The sequence below is a fragment of the Oryctolagus cuniculus genome, chromosome 3 (assembly GCF_964237555.1).
Source record: "Oryctolagus cuniculus chromosome 3, mOryCun1.1, whole genome shotgun sequence".
Classification (NCBI taxonomy): domain Eukaryota; kingdom Metazoa; phylum Chordata; class Mammalia; order Lagomorpha; family Leporidae; genus Oryctolagus; species Oryctolagus cuniculus.
This window is the reverse complement of record NC_091434.1, coordinates 102,472,562-102,490,134: the sequence shown is the minus strand read 5'-3', so window position 1 is coordinate 102,490,134 and position 17,573 is coordinate 102,472,562. Positions and strand designations below refer to the sequence as shown.

Sequence of the window (17,573 nt, the reverse complement as noted above, 5' to 3'; positions counted from 1 at the left end):
GTCTTTTTTCAGCACCTGACCTTTCGCTGTTTAGTTGGTGGCCATAAATCTCCCTCTCTTCTCTTCTGACATGTGTTCCCAAGGAACTGTGAAATGAACTGTCATCATTATCATTTCTGCTAGGCAACATACGTATGTTACTTGAAAGTCAAGCAAGACAGCAGATTTACCGTTGGGGAACTTGCAGTTGTTCATTTGTGCTAAACAGAACAGATCCACAAGAAATTTGCCTTCCCTGGGTGAGAACACTGAACCAGGATGCTCCCATGAAATGTCCTGCTGGGTTGATATATTTCTGTTATTAAACAATTTCTATTCTTGGCCAAATGTACTAGTGAGCTCCTTCCACAAAAACTGAGCCACTTTCATTGGTTGGTAATTCTCAGGGAGTGGAACATGATGAGCTCACTTGCTCACCCAGTTTAATACCCAGGTAGAGAAAAAAAAAAATTACTTTCTAAATATCTGTGGTTTTTTTTTTTCTTTCCTGATAAAAGTTTAGTAAAATTTCTGGCTTTAAAATTAGTTTCGTCTTCCCTTCTTTTCTCAAATACAGATTTTACAGTTTTCTAGGAACTTCCTTAGGTAATATGAAAACTAAGATTTATGACCCATAGTATATAAACTCATAGACTAGCATGAAGATCAAGACCTAAGCTAATAATATCTGTATTCTCTGCCAAGAGAAATAGGGGCAATTTTAACTTGGAGCTGTTAGAATGGCTTTACAGAGGTGAAGTTAGCAGCAATACAGACAGCTAAAGTTTCTAATGTGTAAGGGGTACTGAAAAGTGAGGGCTTGGATATCATTGTAGATTTAATTTAAATATTTATATATATAAAATCATATATATATATATATATATGTGTGTGATGCATTAAAGCACCATGGAGTAATTAACATTAGAAACACATGCAGATAAATGTCTAAATAATGAGTTGTATGAATAATTGCACATGTAGGTACAATCTAGATTTACAGAATCGTCCAGAGAAATTCTAAACTTTTACCTAAACCTGTGTGTACAAAAGCCTTATTATAAATGGGTAGTGATTCATCACCCAAGCAAAGCTCAACCTGTGGTTTCATGAAAATTGATGACCCACATCTACGTCTATAAAACTGCATGTATTGAAGGAAGAGAGTGGAGAGAAGAAACTGTTTAAAATGCATAAAAATATTAGTCCTGACTATAAAGACTACAGCAAATTTATGAACAAATTCACAGATGGCAAGGGCATCAGCTATGGGGAATAGGATTTCCATTTCCCATTCCCTATATAGCATTCACTAGTTGAGGTAAAACAGTCTATAAAATGAACTCTCAATGGTAGCACAAGAGCTATTTTCTATGCTGGATTTGTGTAGGACAGCTCATGGATATAATACTTATCTCACTGTACCAGAAGCATAGTATATTTCAGAGTTGACCTTATTGCACTTATTGCACATAATAATAATTACAAAATGCAATTTTAAAGTAATGTTTTCCTTTGTAAAGATGCTGACCTCATCAGAGCCATCTGCACAGTCAAAATCTCCGTCACACCAAAACCTTGAGGAAACACAGTCCCCATTGGCACACAGAAAATCTTTCAATGTACAGGTCTGTGGTTCTGGGGAAAGAGAAATAATATAGGGTTATTCCAATATAGAATAGCACTCTAAAATTTATATGGCATAACACACAAGGAAGCATAAAAGAAAAAATAAGGGGGTTAGCAAAGCATAACCTATAAATTGTTTAGGAAAATGTCTCATGAAGCATCTATGGAACATAATATAATAATTTTTCAAATTTATTTCTGAAGTCATGAATAGAAAGTGGCATTACAGAAACAAATTGAAAAAAAAGACAAAAGATAAATAGCCTATTGTTTAATAAAAATGCAGCAGCAAGGTAAAATGATCTTTTCAGTTGTTGGAATTCTAAGTCATTTTACATATTTACTTTAAGTAAGGTCCATCAGGCTGTTTATTAACTGGGAAATGAGTCTAGCATTTGGTTCTTTGCTTTTTATTAGATATTCCAATGGCTTTATTACTTAATTTTGTCCTTATAAAATCTTAAATTCATAGAATAAGAATACAGGAGGATACTATTAAACCCCACTTAGGTGGGTAGTATTTAAGAGTCAGCAGGAAGCTATTCAATACAGGTGTTGAGGCACAGCAGGTTAAGCTGCTCCTTGGCATATCTGCATACCATATCACAGTATCTGAGGTCCAGACTCACCATCACTTTAGATCTAGCTCTGCTAATGCTCACCCTGGGAGGAAGTAGATGGTGACTTATTTACTCCGGTCCCTGCCATACCTGTGGAAGACCTATGTGGAGTTCCTATCCCCTGACTGAAGACCTGGCCCTAGCATTTGAGAGTGAACCAGCACATAGAACTCTCTCTCTCTCTCCTCATTCTCATTTCAAATAAATAAAAATCAACCTTTTTTATTTAAAAAAAGAAAGCTGCTCTTTTTGAAAACTGTTTATTTGTTTATGTAATTATTTGCTTATTTCCTGTATCATTTACCTATCAATTTGTCAGATATAGATTCAATACTGCCTCACCATGTTCCACACAACATAGCCAAATATAATGACTTACTACTTGGCTTAACTCTAATGTGAAATATGCTTCATTTGGATAATGGAGTGGGATTTCAAAAATTTGTTCTTGCAAGTCATCAGTAACTACTAGAGAACATAGTTTGTTTAGGTTTTTTTTTTTTCATTCTGTAAACCTGGTTGATTCGTTTTTGTTTTTTTTTTTTTTTAAATGGGCTCCAGTAGAATTTCCACCTTATTTTTTAAAAAGATTTATTTATTTATTTTAAAGGCAGAGTTACAGAGAGGCAGAGGGAGAGAGAGAGAGAGGTCTTCCATCCGATGGTTCACTCCCCAGATGGCTGCTACAGTAGGAGCTGAGCCTATCTGAAGCCAGAAGCCAGGATCTTCCTCCAGGTCTCCCATGCCTGTGCAGGTGTCCAAGAACTTGGGTCATCTTGTACTGCTTTCCTGGGCCACAGCAGAGAGTTGAATCAGATATGGAGCAGCTGGGACTCGAACTGGTACCCGTATGGGATGCTGGCACCACTGGCTGCAGCTTTACCCACTATGCCACAGCTCTGGACCCACCAGGTTGATTCTTTGCATGAGAAAAGACTCCTTCTTTTCTATTTTTGTTAATTGCATTTACAGCTCACATAGTAATATTCTTATGTCAACATTAAAGGAACATTCATATGAAGCTGCATTTTCTGTATAAAATTTGTTAGATTAGATGAAATTAATGCTAACACTTAACTCATCCATGAATCTCAACCACTCTACAGTTTTATACTTTTGTGCTTTAGATGAATAAACCAAAACACAGAAAGACAAAGAACTTACTCTGAATCATCCAGCATGTAGAAAAGCTGGTATTGAACTTGAACCAATGCAATGTGATACCAGAACCTGTACTTTTTAAGTCTAGGCTATGTTATTGTCTCTTATACATTTGAGAAAGTAGTAAGAGCCTGCTTTATCATCTTCATTACAGAGATGAGCATGACAGCCCTGAAAATTCAAGTTGTTTTCCTAAGGCACATGGTCAGCAAAGTCTACTTTACTTATATAATAATACAAAGAGAGAACTCTTTTGCTCTTATCAACATCACATACCAAAGAGTTTTTACCCTCCTGTTTGCAGGCACATGCAGTTTTACTCTTAGGAAAAAGAAATTATAATGAAATATATTCAATTTATTTAACAATGGAAAATAGCAACCAAAAAGGTTTTCATTAAAAGAATAAAGAGAAAGTACATTTAAAACATATTTTACTTAGATGCTTAAGAACAGCAGAAAAAACATTTAATTTTGTGCATTTGGAAGTTATCTGAATAGAAGCAATTTTTTCATTAATGTTTTAATTTGCTTTTATGTTATTTAAAAACAGGGGTGTTCATCACATGATAGATAGCTACAGCCTCACAGACCTGGACACTTTTCACTACATGGCAGGCTGGAAGTTGCTGATGTAAGATTGTAAAAAGCCATACAGCAGTAGTCAGAGGTATTTGTCCAACAGTTCCTTGTTCTAAAGTGATTTTACATTAGTAAAATTAATTATTCCCATTCTATTTGGGGTGGAGAGGCTAAGTCACTTGTTAAAATAAAGTTTTCTCATTGCATACTTTTAAAAATGCCAGTAAGTCTATTTCTCAAAAATAATCATGAATTACTGTATTTATACATCCACAATTGCCAACAAGGAATGAGGTAACTAATCTATTTCTAGCCTTCATTTATATACCTCATACTCTTCTGCAACTTAATAGTTCAAAAAGATACTCTCTGCGGGAAAACGTAATTTAATTATGAGAGAAAGTCCTAAGGGAGTTTTTTTTTTTTTTTTTCCCTCCTTATTGCTTACCTTACATTCTTTCCCAGATAAAATAAAAGAACAATATTCAGAGTTTGGCATGATAGTTAACTTTCTTATGAAAAAGAACAGCAACTACAAAATGATTGTATTTGTAAGCCAATCTGTTTCAAAGAAAAATTGAATGTTGTGACATTTTTTAACAGTATTTTTTTTTACATGCTGTCCCTGAACTAATTTCTTCTGATAATACCTATATCCCTGAACCAAGAGGAGAAGGGGAACCCCACGCATGAGCAACCAACCATGTGTCCTATAAAGCTCATCCAGACAGGCCAGATTGGCATCCCAGGAGCACTTGCTGGACATGCTTTCCAAGTTTTGGAAGGTTAATTTGGATTTTATAATAAGAGTAAAAAGTAGGGGCATCACACAGACTGGTCATCCCATTTACTACTGACAAAAGCAAAAATATGCAGCCTCAGCGCTGAAGAGACCTGGAAACCCTCTTGCACTAAAAGGGAGGAATTAAAATTCAGAAAATAAAAGTGACTTTCAAAGCCGTGGAATTAATGGTAAAGCAGCACGATTCCCAGACTGCAGTTTTTCTGCTGAGTGTATTATCACAAACCCTTGGTGAGAAGTCCCAAAGTTATATGAATGTGGGTATTAGCATCTGAGAAGAGTTTGTCGAACATAATTAATATGACTGATATAATGTATAATAATCTGATATAAATTCAATGTGAAAGTACTGGTTTTCAAATAAGGCTGAAAAAAGCAACTTGTCGAATTTAAACCTTAACTTAGTTGACCAAACTGCTTAATATTTTTAAATCTATTATATTGTTAATTACTTCTAATAATGCAGACATTAAATAATTTATTTCACACTCATTACTTAAAATATGTTTATAGTGAAGTAAATATGTTTATTTGACACATATACTGTATACACATATTGAAACATTACATAGTACCACATAAATTTTAAAAAAAATTCAAAAGGGGCCAGCATTGTGGCATAGCTGGTTCAGCTACTGTCTGCAAACTGGTATTCTATATGAGCACTGTTTGAGTCCTGGCTGCTCCACTACTGATCCAGTTCCCTGTTAATGTGCCTGAGAAGGCAGCAGAAGAGGGCCCAAGTACTTGGCTTTTTGCAACCACATTGGATGCCCAGATGGAGTTGTGATCATTTTGGGAATGAACTAGTGGATGGAAGATATCTATCTCTATCTATATCTCCCTCTTTCCTTCCTCTTCTCCCTCTGTAACTCTGCCTTTCAAATAAATTCTTTAAAAATACTTGGAAAGATAATATTGAAATTAAATTTCACAAGTATGTCTAATATTTTGATCCAGATTACAAAATAACTCCAATATCAAATATATTTTCCTGTTTTTAAAAGCAGAAATCATTGCTGAAGCATAGTATTCCTGCTAAACACTTAAAGAATAGCTGGTATTCTACTACAATTTGAACTCTTCCCATCCATGTGTCTGGAGTGTTTCTGATACTATTTAAAAATAAATTCACTAAATAAAATTCATAAATGAAGAACAAAAGTGACTTTAAACATATGTTGCTGTTGTTTTCAAATTTACTATCTGAGGCATGTATTGTTGCACAATAAGATCAAACATTAACTGTTCAATGTAAATTAAAGCCCATAAAACTGACCAATGATACTCAGAAAATATGAAAATACACCTCTCCCTCTCTCTCTCTCTCTATATATATATATATGTGTGTGTGTGTATATATATACACACACTATATATTTAAAGATACACATGAGATTAGGACAATTTATTTCTTATATACACATACACACATATACACATATATATGTTTGGACATAGGTTGTGTGTATATATATATATATATATATAATATGTGTGTGTGTACCTATCCTAATATTTATGAAAATTTCAACAAATTATAAGAAACTGGAAATATCTTCATAATATTTTACCATATCAACAATATTTCCTGTGAGCCTGGCTTCTATATGAATAATTTCTTTGTGTTTCTATAAATTTATTGTATCCTTTTTCAATCTTCATTAAATCAGCTCTGCCAAGGTCGAAATGGTAGCATTTTCAGTATTTTATCTTTGCATTTCTTCTGGCCTATTCACGATAATACCTTCAAACACCACAAAATTATCTACATCACTTGATCCCTTCTCTTGCTAGTGTTACATGTGTAACATGTTAATACACTGTCAAAATACTGTTGCCTTCCTTTAAATATTAACATACTCTTAGCTTATCCTGTATATGCCTTCTTTTCCATGTTACAATTGAAATATATTTCATTCTGGTTCACTTTAATCTCCCTTTGCCACTTCAATGATATTACTTGTCCTAGGCATCAAACACAGAGTAAAGGAAAACTAAAAGAGAACAATTGGGTATTTTAGACTGCAAATGTTGATACTGCAGCTACTTTCCTAGCCTTTCCTCAGGGCTCTGTAGCTACAGTGATTTATCACTGAGTTTCCACAGTGGCAAATAAGAGTTCATGGTCTTTCTCTTTGCTTTTCTGTACCTAACATTGACTTTGGATGTCAGCACAACGCTGCTCATCCACCTAGAAAGCTCCCAGAGGACTCAGAAATACGCTTTGGAATGCTTCATTCTTTTTCTTCCTTGCTTATTATAGCAGTAGTCTAACTTCTCACGCAATTCCAACCGGTCTCGAATAAAGTTTCTGTAAGACATAAGCCTTCACTACTTCTCACCAATCCTCTGTTGTTCTCAATATTTTTTCAGTCCTAGGGCATTTGTTCTTCTTTATCTAATACCAATTAACACTAATTATATTAAAAATGAAGTAAAGTAAACGTCAGGATATTTTAGTTCAAATATACAAATGCACAGAAAGCACATTTATATGTATATATACATTATACAAATATAATAATTTATGTTATAATTATTTATTTCTTGTATATACCTTTATAACTCTACCACACTTACCCCATTAGATTTTTATTTTAATCATGTAACAAATCTTAAAATCTGCTACATAAAATTTTCTATACTTATTGATATTTTTTTTAAAATTTTTGACAGGCAGAGTGGACAGTGAGAGAGAGACAGAGAGCAAGGTCTTCCTTTTGCCGTTGGTTCACCCTCCAATGGCTGCCGCGGCTGGCATGCTGCGGCCGGCGTACCGCGCTGATCCGAAGCCAGGAGCCAGGTGCTTCTCCTGGTCTCCCATGGGGTGCAGGGCCCAAGCACTCGGGCCATCCTCCACTGCACTCCCTGGCCACAGCAGAGAGCTGGCCTGGAAGAGGGGCAACCGGGACAGAATCCGGCGCCCCAATCGGGACTAGAACCCGGTGTGCCAGCGCCGCAGGTGGAGGATTAGCCTAGTGAGCCGCGGCGCCGGCCAATACTTATTGATATATTAAAGATTTATTTATTTATTTGAAAGTCAGAGTTACACAGAGAGAGAAGGAGAGGCAGACAGACAGACAGACAGAGACAGAGAAACAGAGATTTTCCATCCCATGGTTCACTCCCCAGTTGGCTGCAATGGCCAGAGGTGTGCCGATCCGAAGCCAGGAGCCAGGAGCTTCTTCTGGGTCTCCCATGGGGGTGCAGGGGCCCAAAGATTGGGCTATCTTCTACTGCTTTCCCAGGCTATAGCAGAGAGCTGGATCAGAAGTAGAGCAGCTGGGACTCGAACTGGTTCCCAAAAGGGAGGCCAGCACTGTAGGTGGCGGCTTTACCTGCTACGCCACAGCTCTAACCCCTATAATTATTGATTAAAGGAGTCCAAAACACTCTAGTCATTCTTTGCAATATTCCTTACCTTTCTAAGGACAGTAATCACTTGAGAGATATGGGAAAAGAGAGTTATAAAGTTTCCATATTCCGAGTATTCCATAATAATAATAAACCATAGTTCCATATTTAATGTAACTGATTCTCAAACACAGGTCACATTGAATTTTGAAATTAGCTGATATTTTGCAAGCCAAAAAGCTAAGTAGGACATTAAATCTTTCATTCTAATAATAATTTACTTTAACATATTCCTACATATATTTAATTTTCTTTCCCCTGGGAAACGAATGTTCTTAGTCCAGGAAGGTGTTTATAAGAGCAGATATTATTGCTATTAATTTGAATCAAATCATTTTCAGAAATAGCAGACTGTAAATATTTAACTAAAGGAATTTTATTATTATCTTATATCCAATATGGTTGTATTGCTTTCATATTTAAATAGCAGTATATAAAAGTGATGACAAATGTATTCAGGAATTAATGCCAGACTATGGAAACATTGTGACAATTTTACATACTGCCATACTTTTTAGCAAATAAAATTGTTGGACAATTATTATTTTTTAAATGGATCACATACAAATGCAGAAGGCAGATGATGATAATAGTGTTATTGTATTTTCAGAGAAAAGCATCCTGAATGCATATGGTGTTCACCACTCCAGAGAGAATAAATGACATTTCACTGAAAGATGCTGCTGGGTGAATCTGTATATAAAAGGATTTCAGAATGAAATGAAATGAATATCACTCGTTAAAGAAAGAGATGTTTTGTACTTTTCTCTGCATCATTCAGCCATTGTGTGAACTTGCATCAAGGGCTTCTTTCATTGCATACTAATGGGTTGCATTAAACCTCGTGATACCTTCTCACCAACTCTGAGAACTATAAGAAAATAACTCCCAGGATGAGCATTTCAATAATTCTACCCTTTGAGATTCAAGTCAATTTAGCCTGAATTTTCTTGTCCAAATGTGAATATATGTATTAAAATGTGATCTTTGGGACAGATAGTTTCAAATTTATACCTTACCTGAACGAAAAATCATCATCCTGCTTATGGAATGGGCTGTCAAGCTTGCAGTGTTGCTAGGAAAGAGCTACTTACTGCAGTCTTCTTCATCTGAATTGTCGCTGCAGTCATTTTGGCTGTCACATCGCCAGTGGTCTGGAATACAGTTGTTGTTCTTACACTGGAATTCATGAGGCCCACAAGTCTTCTTATCTGTCATGGAAAGACTCAAAGTCTGCATCATTGGCTCCCATGAAGACACCCCTCACAATATCCTTGTGCCATGTCAAACTCATGCTACGTAACAATTCTGAGACCTAATTCCATTACTAACTTAGAAGCATCTCTAGGAACCACTGGAGGCAAATGCTGACTAAAATTCAGACTTTTTTTTGTTTTATGTTGTTCCTGGTCATATTTTCATGGTAGGTTAATTACAAAGCAATTGATTTGGACACGAAGCAATGTCAATACCAATCAATCAATCAATCAAAAAAAAAAAAAAGCTAGAGAGTAGACATTTGGCACTTGGGTAAGATGTTACTTGGGACACCCACATCCAACATCGGGATGCCTAGGCTTGAGTCCCACCTCTGGTTCCAGTTCAGGATTCCTAGTCAGACACGCCCTGGGAGGCAGCTGAAGATCTTGGGTCTCTGTCATCCATGTGAGAGACCTGGATTATGTTTCAGGATCATGGCTTTAACTTGGATCAGACTTGGCTTTTGAAGACATTTAGGGATGGAATCAATAGGTGAAAGATCTATGTGTTTCTTTGTCTTTCTTTCTGCCTTTAAGTAAATAACTTAAAAAATTAAAATAGTCCAAACTTTCATTCTTTTTAGGATACTTGTTTCCTAACCCATCCTCTGATTCTGCTATAAAGTTACAAAAATAAATGGTTACTAATTAAACTCTGAAGTCCTCATCTTGTCTTCCCAAGGAGTTCTTGCTCATACATTACCCGTTTAGTTGCATCATTGACTTCCATGAAGACACCCCTCCCAATATCCTGTGCCATGCCAAACTCATGGTACGTAACAATTCTTGAGACTTTAATTCCGTTACTAACTTAGAAGCATCCCTAGGAACCACTGGAGGCAAATGCTGAGCAAAATTCAGACTTTTGTGTTTTATGTTGTTCCTGGTCATATGAGGTCTCCTACATGGGTAAAGGGGACCAAGGACTTGGGTAATCCTCTACTGTTTTCCCAGGCCATACCAGAGAATGTATCAGAAGTGAGGCCGGCACTGAGGCATAGCAGGTGAAGTCACTGCCTGTACTTCCAGCATCCTGTATGGGAGCTGGTTCATGTCCCGGCTGCTCCTATTCTGATTTGGATCTCTGCTGTGGCCTGGGAAAGCAGTGGAGGATGGTCTAAGTCTTTGGGCCCCTGCACCCATGTGGGAGGCATGGAAGAGGCTCCTGATTTTGGACAAGTGCAGCTCCAGCCATTGCGGCCAATTGGGGAGTGAACCATCGGATGGAACCCCCCCCCCCGCCTCTCCTTCTCTCCCTGTGTACTTCTGACTTTAAAATAAATAAATAAATCTTAAAAAAAAAGAAGTGGAGCAGCCAGGGCTTGAACCAGTGCCCATATGGAATGCCAGCACTGTAGGCAACAGTTTTACCCACTACACCACTGGTCCCTAGTTGTGATCCCTAGTTGCTGGTCCCTAGTTGCTGCTTTTAAACCCTGGCCTCTGACCACTCACAGATTTATAGATTCTATAGTTTGAACATCCGTTATACAAAATTCTTGTTACTTAAATCATTGAAGATTTTAGATTTTGTCAGATTTTGGAATATTTGCACATATATTGGGAATGAGAACTGAGTTTAAACACAAAATTCATTTTCATTTTATATGTACCTTATACCCAGAGGCTGAGTTAACTTTATACAAATTTTGTAGTGTCCTGTTTTTTCATATAGCCTGTCAATGAGGTCAGATGTGAAATCTCTACTCATATTAGAGACAGGCAGTGCTTACAGTCTCATTCTAGTAAAGAGAATTAACAATGGGACAGGGTAAGTTACTTGGTAGCCGCTGCTATTCTCTACTCAAAAATGCATCTTAAAGAATTTAGACCCAAATAAGCAAATTTACATATAATTATGAAAATCAAATAATAAACATCTATTGAGAATATAGTGCAGCCGTTTACTAACCATTTTCTTAAACTTGATCATACCGTCTCCTCATATTATCCTTAAGAAGTATTATTACATTTACTTAAATAAATGAAGAAAATTAATTCATGGGTAGTTTAAGCAAATCCTACAATCTCATAAAACTCTTAAGTGGCAAATGAAGAATTGAATCAAGTTCTGGTGCCAGCAACATTTCATTGAAGAATTTCCCCTGACAGATTCCAAATGCCTTTTGCTAATATATAATGCCTGCACTTCCCACCTTTCCCTGCTACCCATCTGCCTGGCAATGATTACTCAGAATCTAACTCTACATTGGGTGCAATGTTTTGTGATTTGTAATACATTTTTTTTTGCAGGTGTTAAATCTAAATTTAAAATTTTATATTTACTATGTGGTTGAAAATCTGCAAAAGTCCTATGTAGTATTCTGTACAACTTAGCTAATCAGGAAATAAGTTAGAATGATTGAAATTCCTTAATAATCACTGAAAATCAAGGATTTTGAACTGAACTATTGGAATGGCTATTTCATTTTGGCAAATAAACATCTCCAAAACTACTGCTTTATGTATAACATTAGTCTTGCTTATATGTTGCATATATTTTAAACAATGTTTTAAATTTTTAGAATAAGAAAATAAATCATATTGGACCAGATGAATTGACAATCTGTCCTAATATTACAATTTTATCCATAGGAAAAAAATTCTCCAAGACCATAAAGGGTCACAACTGGCACTGTATTTATAACTGAATAGGCAATGTTTTGCTTGTTTTTTTCTAAATACTTTCAGTACTTTATTTCTATATTTAAAAATGTTTCATATTGATGTTTGAAAAATCTGTATCTATTTTCGTGAAAAGAACTTAGTGTTCACGGCTGAGATTTCCACTTGAAATTGTTGCTAAGATTTCCATTTGAAGCATGCTGAACAAAATTGGAGAAGGTCTAATTGCCTATGTAAAACCATACAGATTTTCCTCTTCTGGATTATTTCTTTTTGATTCATTGCATTCCCTGTAAAAATTGTAAATGGAAGCTGTATAACCTTGCTCTGCATTTAAAATCACCCTTGAAGAGACAGGAGCAGATAGTGACCAATGAGAAGCTGCAGAGACCATGTCCCCTCAGAGGCACTGATCTGAACAGCGATACACAAATTAGGTCACCTCCACAAGAGCTTTGGGAGCCAGCTAAGTGTCCAATGTATCTCATCTTTTTATTCCCAAAAGAAAAGTAACACTGAATAAATCAAGAAAAAGAGATGGCAGTGCCACCTCCCCAACCCCCATCTCCAAAGAGTGGGGTTTGCAGAGATGTTTTCCGTTTGCTAGAGGGAGAGTGAACTGAATCCCAATGCCAGGCCCATTGGAAAAAAAAAATCAAGCTGAGCCCACCAGGTCCTATACCTGGGTCCTTCCAGTGGAGTGAATATTTGGAACTACCAAAGCCGGGCAGCAACTGCCAACTTTCCCCAAACTGCCTGCACAAAGAGAAACTCTAGCCATGAGGACAGGCCAGGAGAGAGAGCTTCAGATCATGCCTTAGAACTCAAAGCAGACCTACCACCTTAGCAAGTGCCTGTCCCTGATAGAACCCCAAGGCCTCCACTGCCTACCCAGTCTTCACAGACTGAGTCTCGATTTAATCTGGCTTCAGGCAGACAACTTAACTCCAGTTAGGAATCATTTTGATTTGTGTCACTGCCAGTCTTGGGTATGCCTGAAGGCTACCCTGGGATTTTGTGGGATCCACGGGGGACCAGCCTGAGATCAATATTGTCTGCCAGGGTCTGCTTTTACCACCTTTCTACAACTTTGAACAAACAGCAAGGGACCTACAGACTACATGTTGGACATCAGTGCTGAGCTGGTGAAGTCCTATGCTGGACAGATCCTAACAGCCCCCGTTCTTAGGCAAGTGAGTATAGATGGAGTTGCTGGGCTTGCTCCTATATTGGGCAGGAAACTGCACCCTGATGTCACAGGCTTCTTTCAGCATGTAATACCATAAGACTTTTTTGGACCTAATATGCACCATCAAGACTGTACAGGGTCTGGAGACTGAAATGCATGTGTAGCCTGTTCTAGGTCTTGTCTGTCTAACTGAGGAATTACCTCTTTCAAAATTCCTACAACATTTGGTAGATATCCCAGAATCAACTATTTTGAAACTCAGTGACAAGCTGGTAAAACCCAGCATTGAGAAGATTTTACTGGTCCCGGACCTCAGGCCAATGCCTACAGACAGAGTCTCAGGATCTGCTTTAGTGCCCACTAAAGCTTGGTGGTCCTGGCAGAGCAGTCTTATATCTTAGCCACCAACACCAGTGGCTGACAGGTGCAGAGGCAGGCAGTGAGCCCACCTCAGCAGCAGACAGCTCACAGCCCACATTAATAGCAGATAAACTGCTTAGAATTACTAAAATTAATCCTTCAATGCACAGACGGTGTCATACTCTAAAAAACACCAGGAATTTCCAGAGAAATATAATTGCACCTAATGAGCAAAATAAGGTGCCACAATTCAGTCATTTAAAGATAAAAAATTCCAAAAACTTGGATGAAATTTCCCAAATACTTATCTTAAGGAAACTCAACAAAATTCAAGAGAACACAGGGAAATAATTCAATATTCTAACAGGGAAATTTGATAGAGATGAGAGTAATTAAACAAAATCAAGGGACACATTTTCATGAATAAGAATGAAACTATATCATTTCTCTCAGCATATCAAAAATGGGTGGCTCAAAGACCTATATTTATGATCTGAGACTAGAAAGCTACTGAAAGAAAATGTAGGGGAACATTCTAAGACACTGATGTAAGGGATGACTTCTTGGGCCAGAACCCAAAGCAAAGGAAATAAAAGCAAAACTAAATGAATGGGATAATATCAAACTCAGAAGTTTCTAAACAGCAAAGGAAATAATAAACAGAATGAAGATATAACCAACAGAATGGGAAAAAATGTATGTGAGCTATGTATCTGAGAAAGGATTAATAAGAAAATACATCAGCAACTTACAAAACTCAACAACAGAAATAATCAATCCAGTTAAATGAGCAAAGGATATCAACAGGCAGTTCTCAAAAGAAGAAATACAAATGGCCAATAAATATAAGAAAAAAGGGTCTATGTCACTTACTATAGGGGAAATGAAAAACAAAACTGCAATGAGATATCATGTCACTCCTGTCAGAATAGCTAAAATCCAAAAGACAGATAGTAAGAAATGTAGGAGAGGATGTGGAGAAAGGTAAACACTTATACATTGGTGGGAATGTAAATTAATGCATCCGCTGTGGAAAACATAAGGAGAATTCTTAAAAAAAAAAGACTAGAAGTAGACATGTCATAGGATCCAGCAATCCCACTACTGGGTATATACACAAAAGATATGAACACAAGGTATCACACAGAGATACCTGTACCACAATGTTTACAATAGCACTGTTCACAGTACCCAAAATATGGAATCAACTATGTTGTCCATCATCAGATGAATGGATAATGCAAATGTAGTAATGTATATGTACAAAATGGATTGTTATTCAATTAGCAAAATGGATGCACTCATGTTGAGTGAAATGAGCCAGAAATAGAAAAACAAATACCATATGTTCTATCTTAAATGTGGGAGCTAAAATTTAAAGGAAAATTAAAAAATAACAAAAAAGAAAAATTACTGTGTATCAAGTTAGCTGAAAATACAGCTTTGTCAGTCTTTGTTTTATACCTTTGTCAAGCCAATAGTTAATAATGTTATACTACTATAACTTTAATGATCTGCGATTACTTAAAAATTTACTGTATATGGGTGAAATAGCCATATTTCCACTTGTTTATTGTTTATTAACCTTGCCTATTTCTCCACTAAATGTGATTTTTTTCTTTTTACTTGTTAATTTTATTTGGTAAAGCATTAAACCCTTGCCTATACTGTGAATTAATCATAAGTTGTCTCAAAATCTAAAAAAAAGGGGAGGAAGAGGAAAATATAAGGAGAGAGGGAAAGAGAGAAAGAAATAAAGGGGAGGGAAGTGGAGAAGGAGGGGCAGTGGAAGGAAAACGAGGAGAGGGGTAGGAAAGAAGGTACTATCATTATATTCTTGGAGTTGTGTCTATGAACTACATTGAATCTGTTAAAAACTAACAAAAGATAAAAAATTAGGGTTATGTTTCTAAAAAGGTTCAGGTGATTCAAATAAGCATCTTATGTATTTCCATAAATCCCAGTCCAGTAAATAACAGTATTAATTGTTATTTATCTAAAAATCGGAGTAATCTCTGATGTCATAATCCACTGAAGCTCTATTTTTCTCTTTTATTCCCATGGTTGGTTGATATTAAGTGATCAATCTCTTCATATCTCCATTAAAGATGAAGTCATCCTATAGGTCTTCAACTCATTTTTACTTTCCACTGAAATACATATAAAAGTTCTAAAACAGAAAAATAGAAGGCATCAAAAGAAGAATAGATTAAACAGAAGAAAGAACCAGTGATCTTGAAGATAGACGATTTTAAAATACACAGTTGGAAATGAAGAAAGAACAGAGGAATACAGAAAGCTATGGGATACATAACATCAAAAGAGAAAGCTTTTGAGTGACTGAGATTCCAGAAAGACTTCATAATTCCAAGGAGATAGAAAATGTACTCAAATACAGAGTGAGGAAATGTCACATATCTAGAGAGAGTTGCTATACAGGTACAGGAATTGCAAAGGCCATCACTCAGATTTAACCCAACCAAGTCTACCAAGCTCCCCCAAGGTTAAAAATAAAGAGAGGATTCTCAAACCTACAAAACAAGCAAATAACACATACCAGGATCCCAAGTCGCTTGACTAAAGACTTCTCAACAGAAACTTTACAAGGCAGATCTTCAGACAAAAATCAACAAAGGAACATCAGAATTAATTTCTACCTGGCATCAGTTTGATAACAGACAGCTACGAAAATCTTCACCCAACACCTGCAGAATATACTCTTCTCAACAACTTCTGAATATTTTCTTGTATAGATCATAAGGTAGGTCACAAAACATGTCTCAACAAATTTGAGTATAAAACTCATATCAAGTATCTTAACAATGCAATGCAACTATAAATCAATAAGGAAAGTTAAAAAGCTATTCCTTAACAACCCATGGATCAAGGAAGAAATTGAGAGGAAATGAGCAAAAATCTTGGGTGAAAAAATGCAAATTAAAATACAGCATAACAAAAACCATGGGATGCAGCAAAATCAGTACTAAGATCATAGTTTTTAGCAACAAATGTGTGCATGCAAACAAACAACATTGATATCAAATAAACAATTCATCACAGCATCTCAAAGAGCTAAAAATGTAAGGACAAAACAAATCCAAAGTAGATAGAAAAAAAGAAATAATAAACTCAGAACACAAATGACATAAAATCTTAAAATGCAAAAACACGTCAACAATATGAATCTTTGTAGTAATAAGTAAAATTAAAGAACTCTTAGGTAGACTAACCAAAAAAAAAGAGATCTTTCAAATACTTGGAATTAGATGAAAATGGAGGCACAATATCAGTGACACTGTAGAAATCACTGGATTGTTAGAAATTACTTCATGTAAGTATATGGCAACAAATTGTGCTCAATGAATTCAACAACAACAAAACAAACAATCCACTTAAGAAATGGGCAAAGGACTTGAACAGCATTTTCCAAGAGAGGAAATTCAAGTGGCCAACAAACACTCGTGAAAATGCTCAGGATCACTAGCCATAAGGGATATGAAAATCAAAATCACAATTGAGTTTCACCTCACTCCAGTTAGAATGGCTCTCATACAGAAATCAACAAACCACAAATGCTGGTGGGGATGTGGGGAAAAAAGTACCCTAATCCATTGTTGGTGGGAATGTAAACTGGCGCAGCCACTGTGGAAGACGGGATGGAGATAGAAAGAAATACGAATATAGATCTACTATATGATCTAGCCATATCACTCCTGGGAATTTACCCAAACCAAAAGAAATCAGCATATGTAAGAGTTTTCTGTTCCCTCCATGTTCACAATTTACACACAATTTACAAGTTTAGCACTATTTACAAGTAGCTAACATATGGAATCAACCCAGATGTCCATCAACTGTTGACTAGATTAAGAAATTATGGTATATAATATATATATATATAATATGAAATACTACTCTGCAGTAAAAAAAATGAAATCATGTCTTTTTCAA

General features: G+C 36.2%; 1 protein-coding gene across 9 annotated transcripts in view; it reads right to left on the bottom strand.

Annotated features, from left to right (window-relative positions):
• Positions 1–17,573, bottom strand: part of LRP1B (LDL receptor related protein 1B) — a 2,140,503-nt gene that overhangs the window by 154,335 nt on the left and 1,968,595 nt on the right. For all 9 annotated transcript variants that reach the window (XR_007920674.2, XM_051849575.2, XM_051849574.2 and 6 more), the window contains 2 exons: positions 9,284–9,400; positions 1,511–1,617 (listed from right to left, as the gene is read on the bottom strand). Coding sequence is in view for 8 of the 9 variants with exons in the window: in XM_051849575.2 (XP_051705535.2) it covers positions 1,511–1,617; positions 9,284–9,400 (224 nt within the window). In the remaining variant the exon portion in view is untranslated. The remainder of the gene's footprint in view (positions 1–1,510; positions 1,618–9,283; positions 9,401–17,573) is intronic.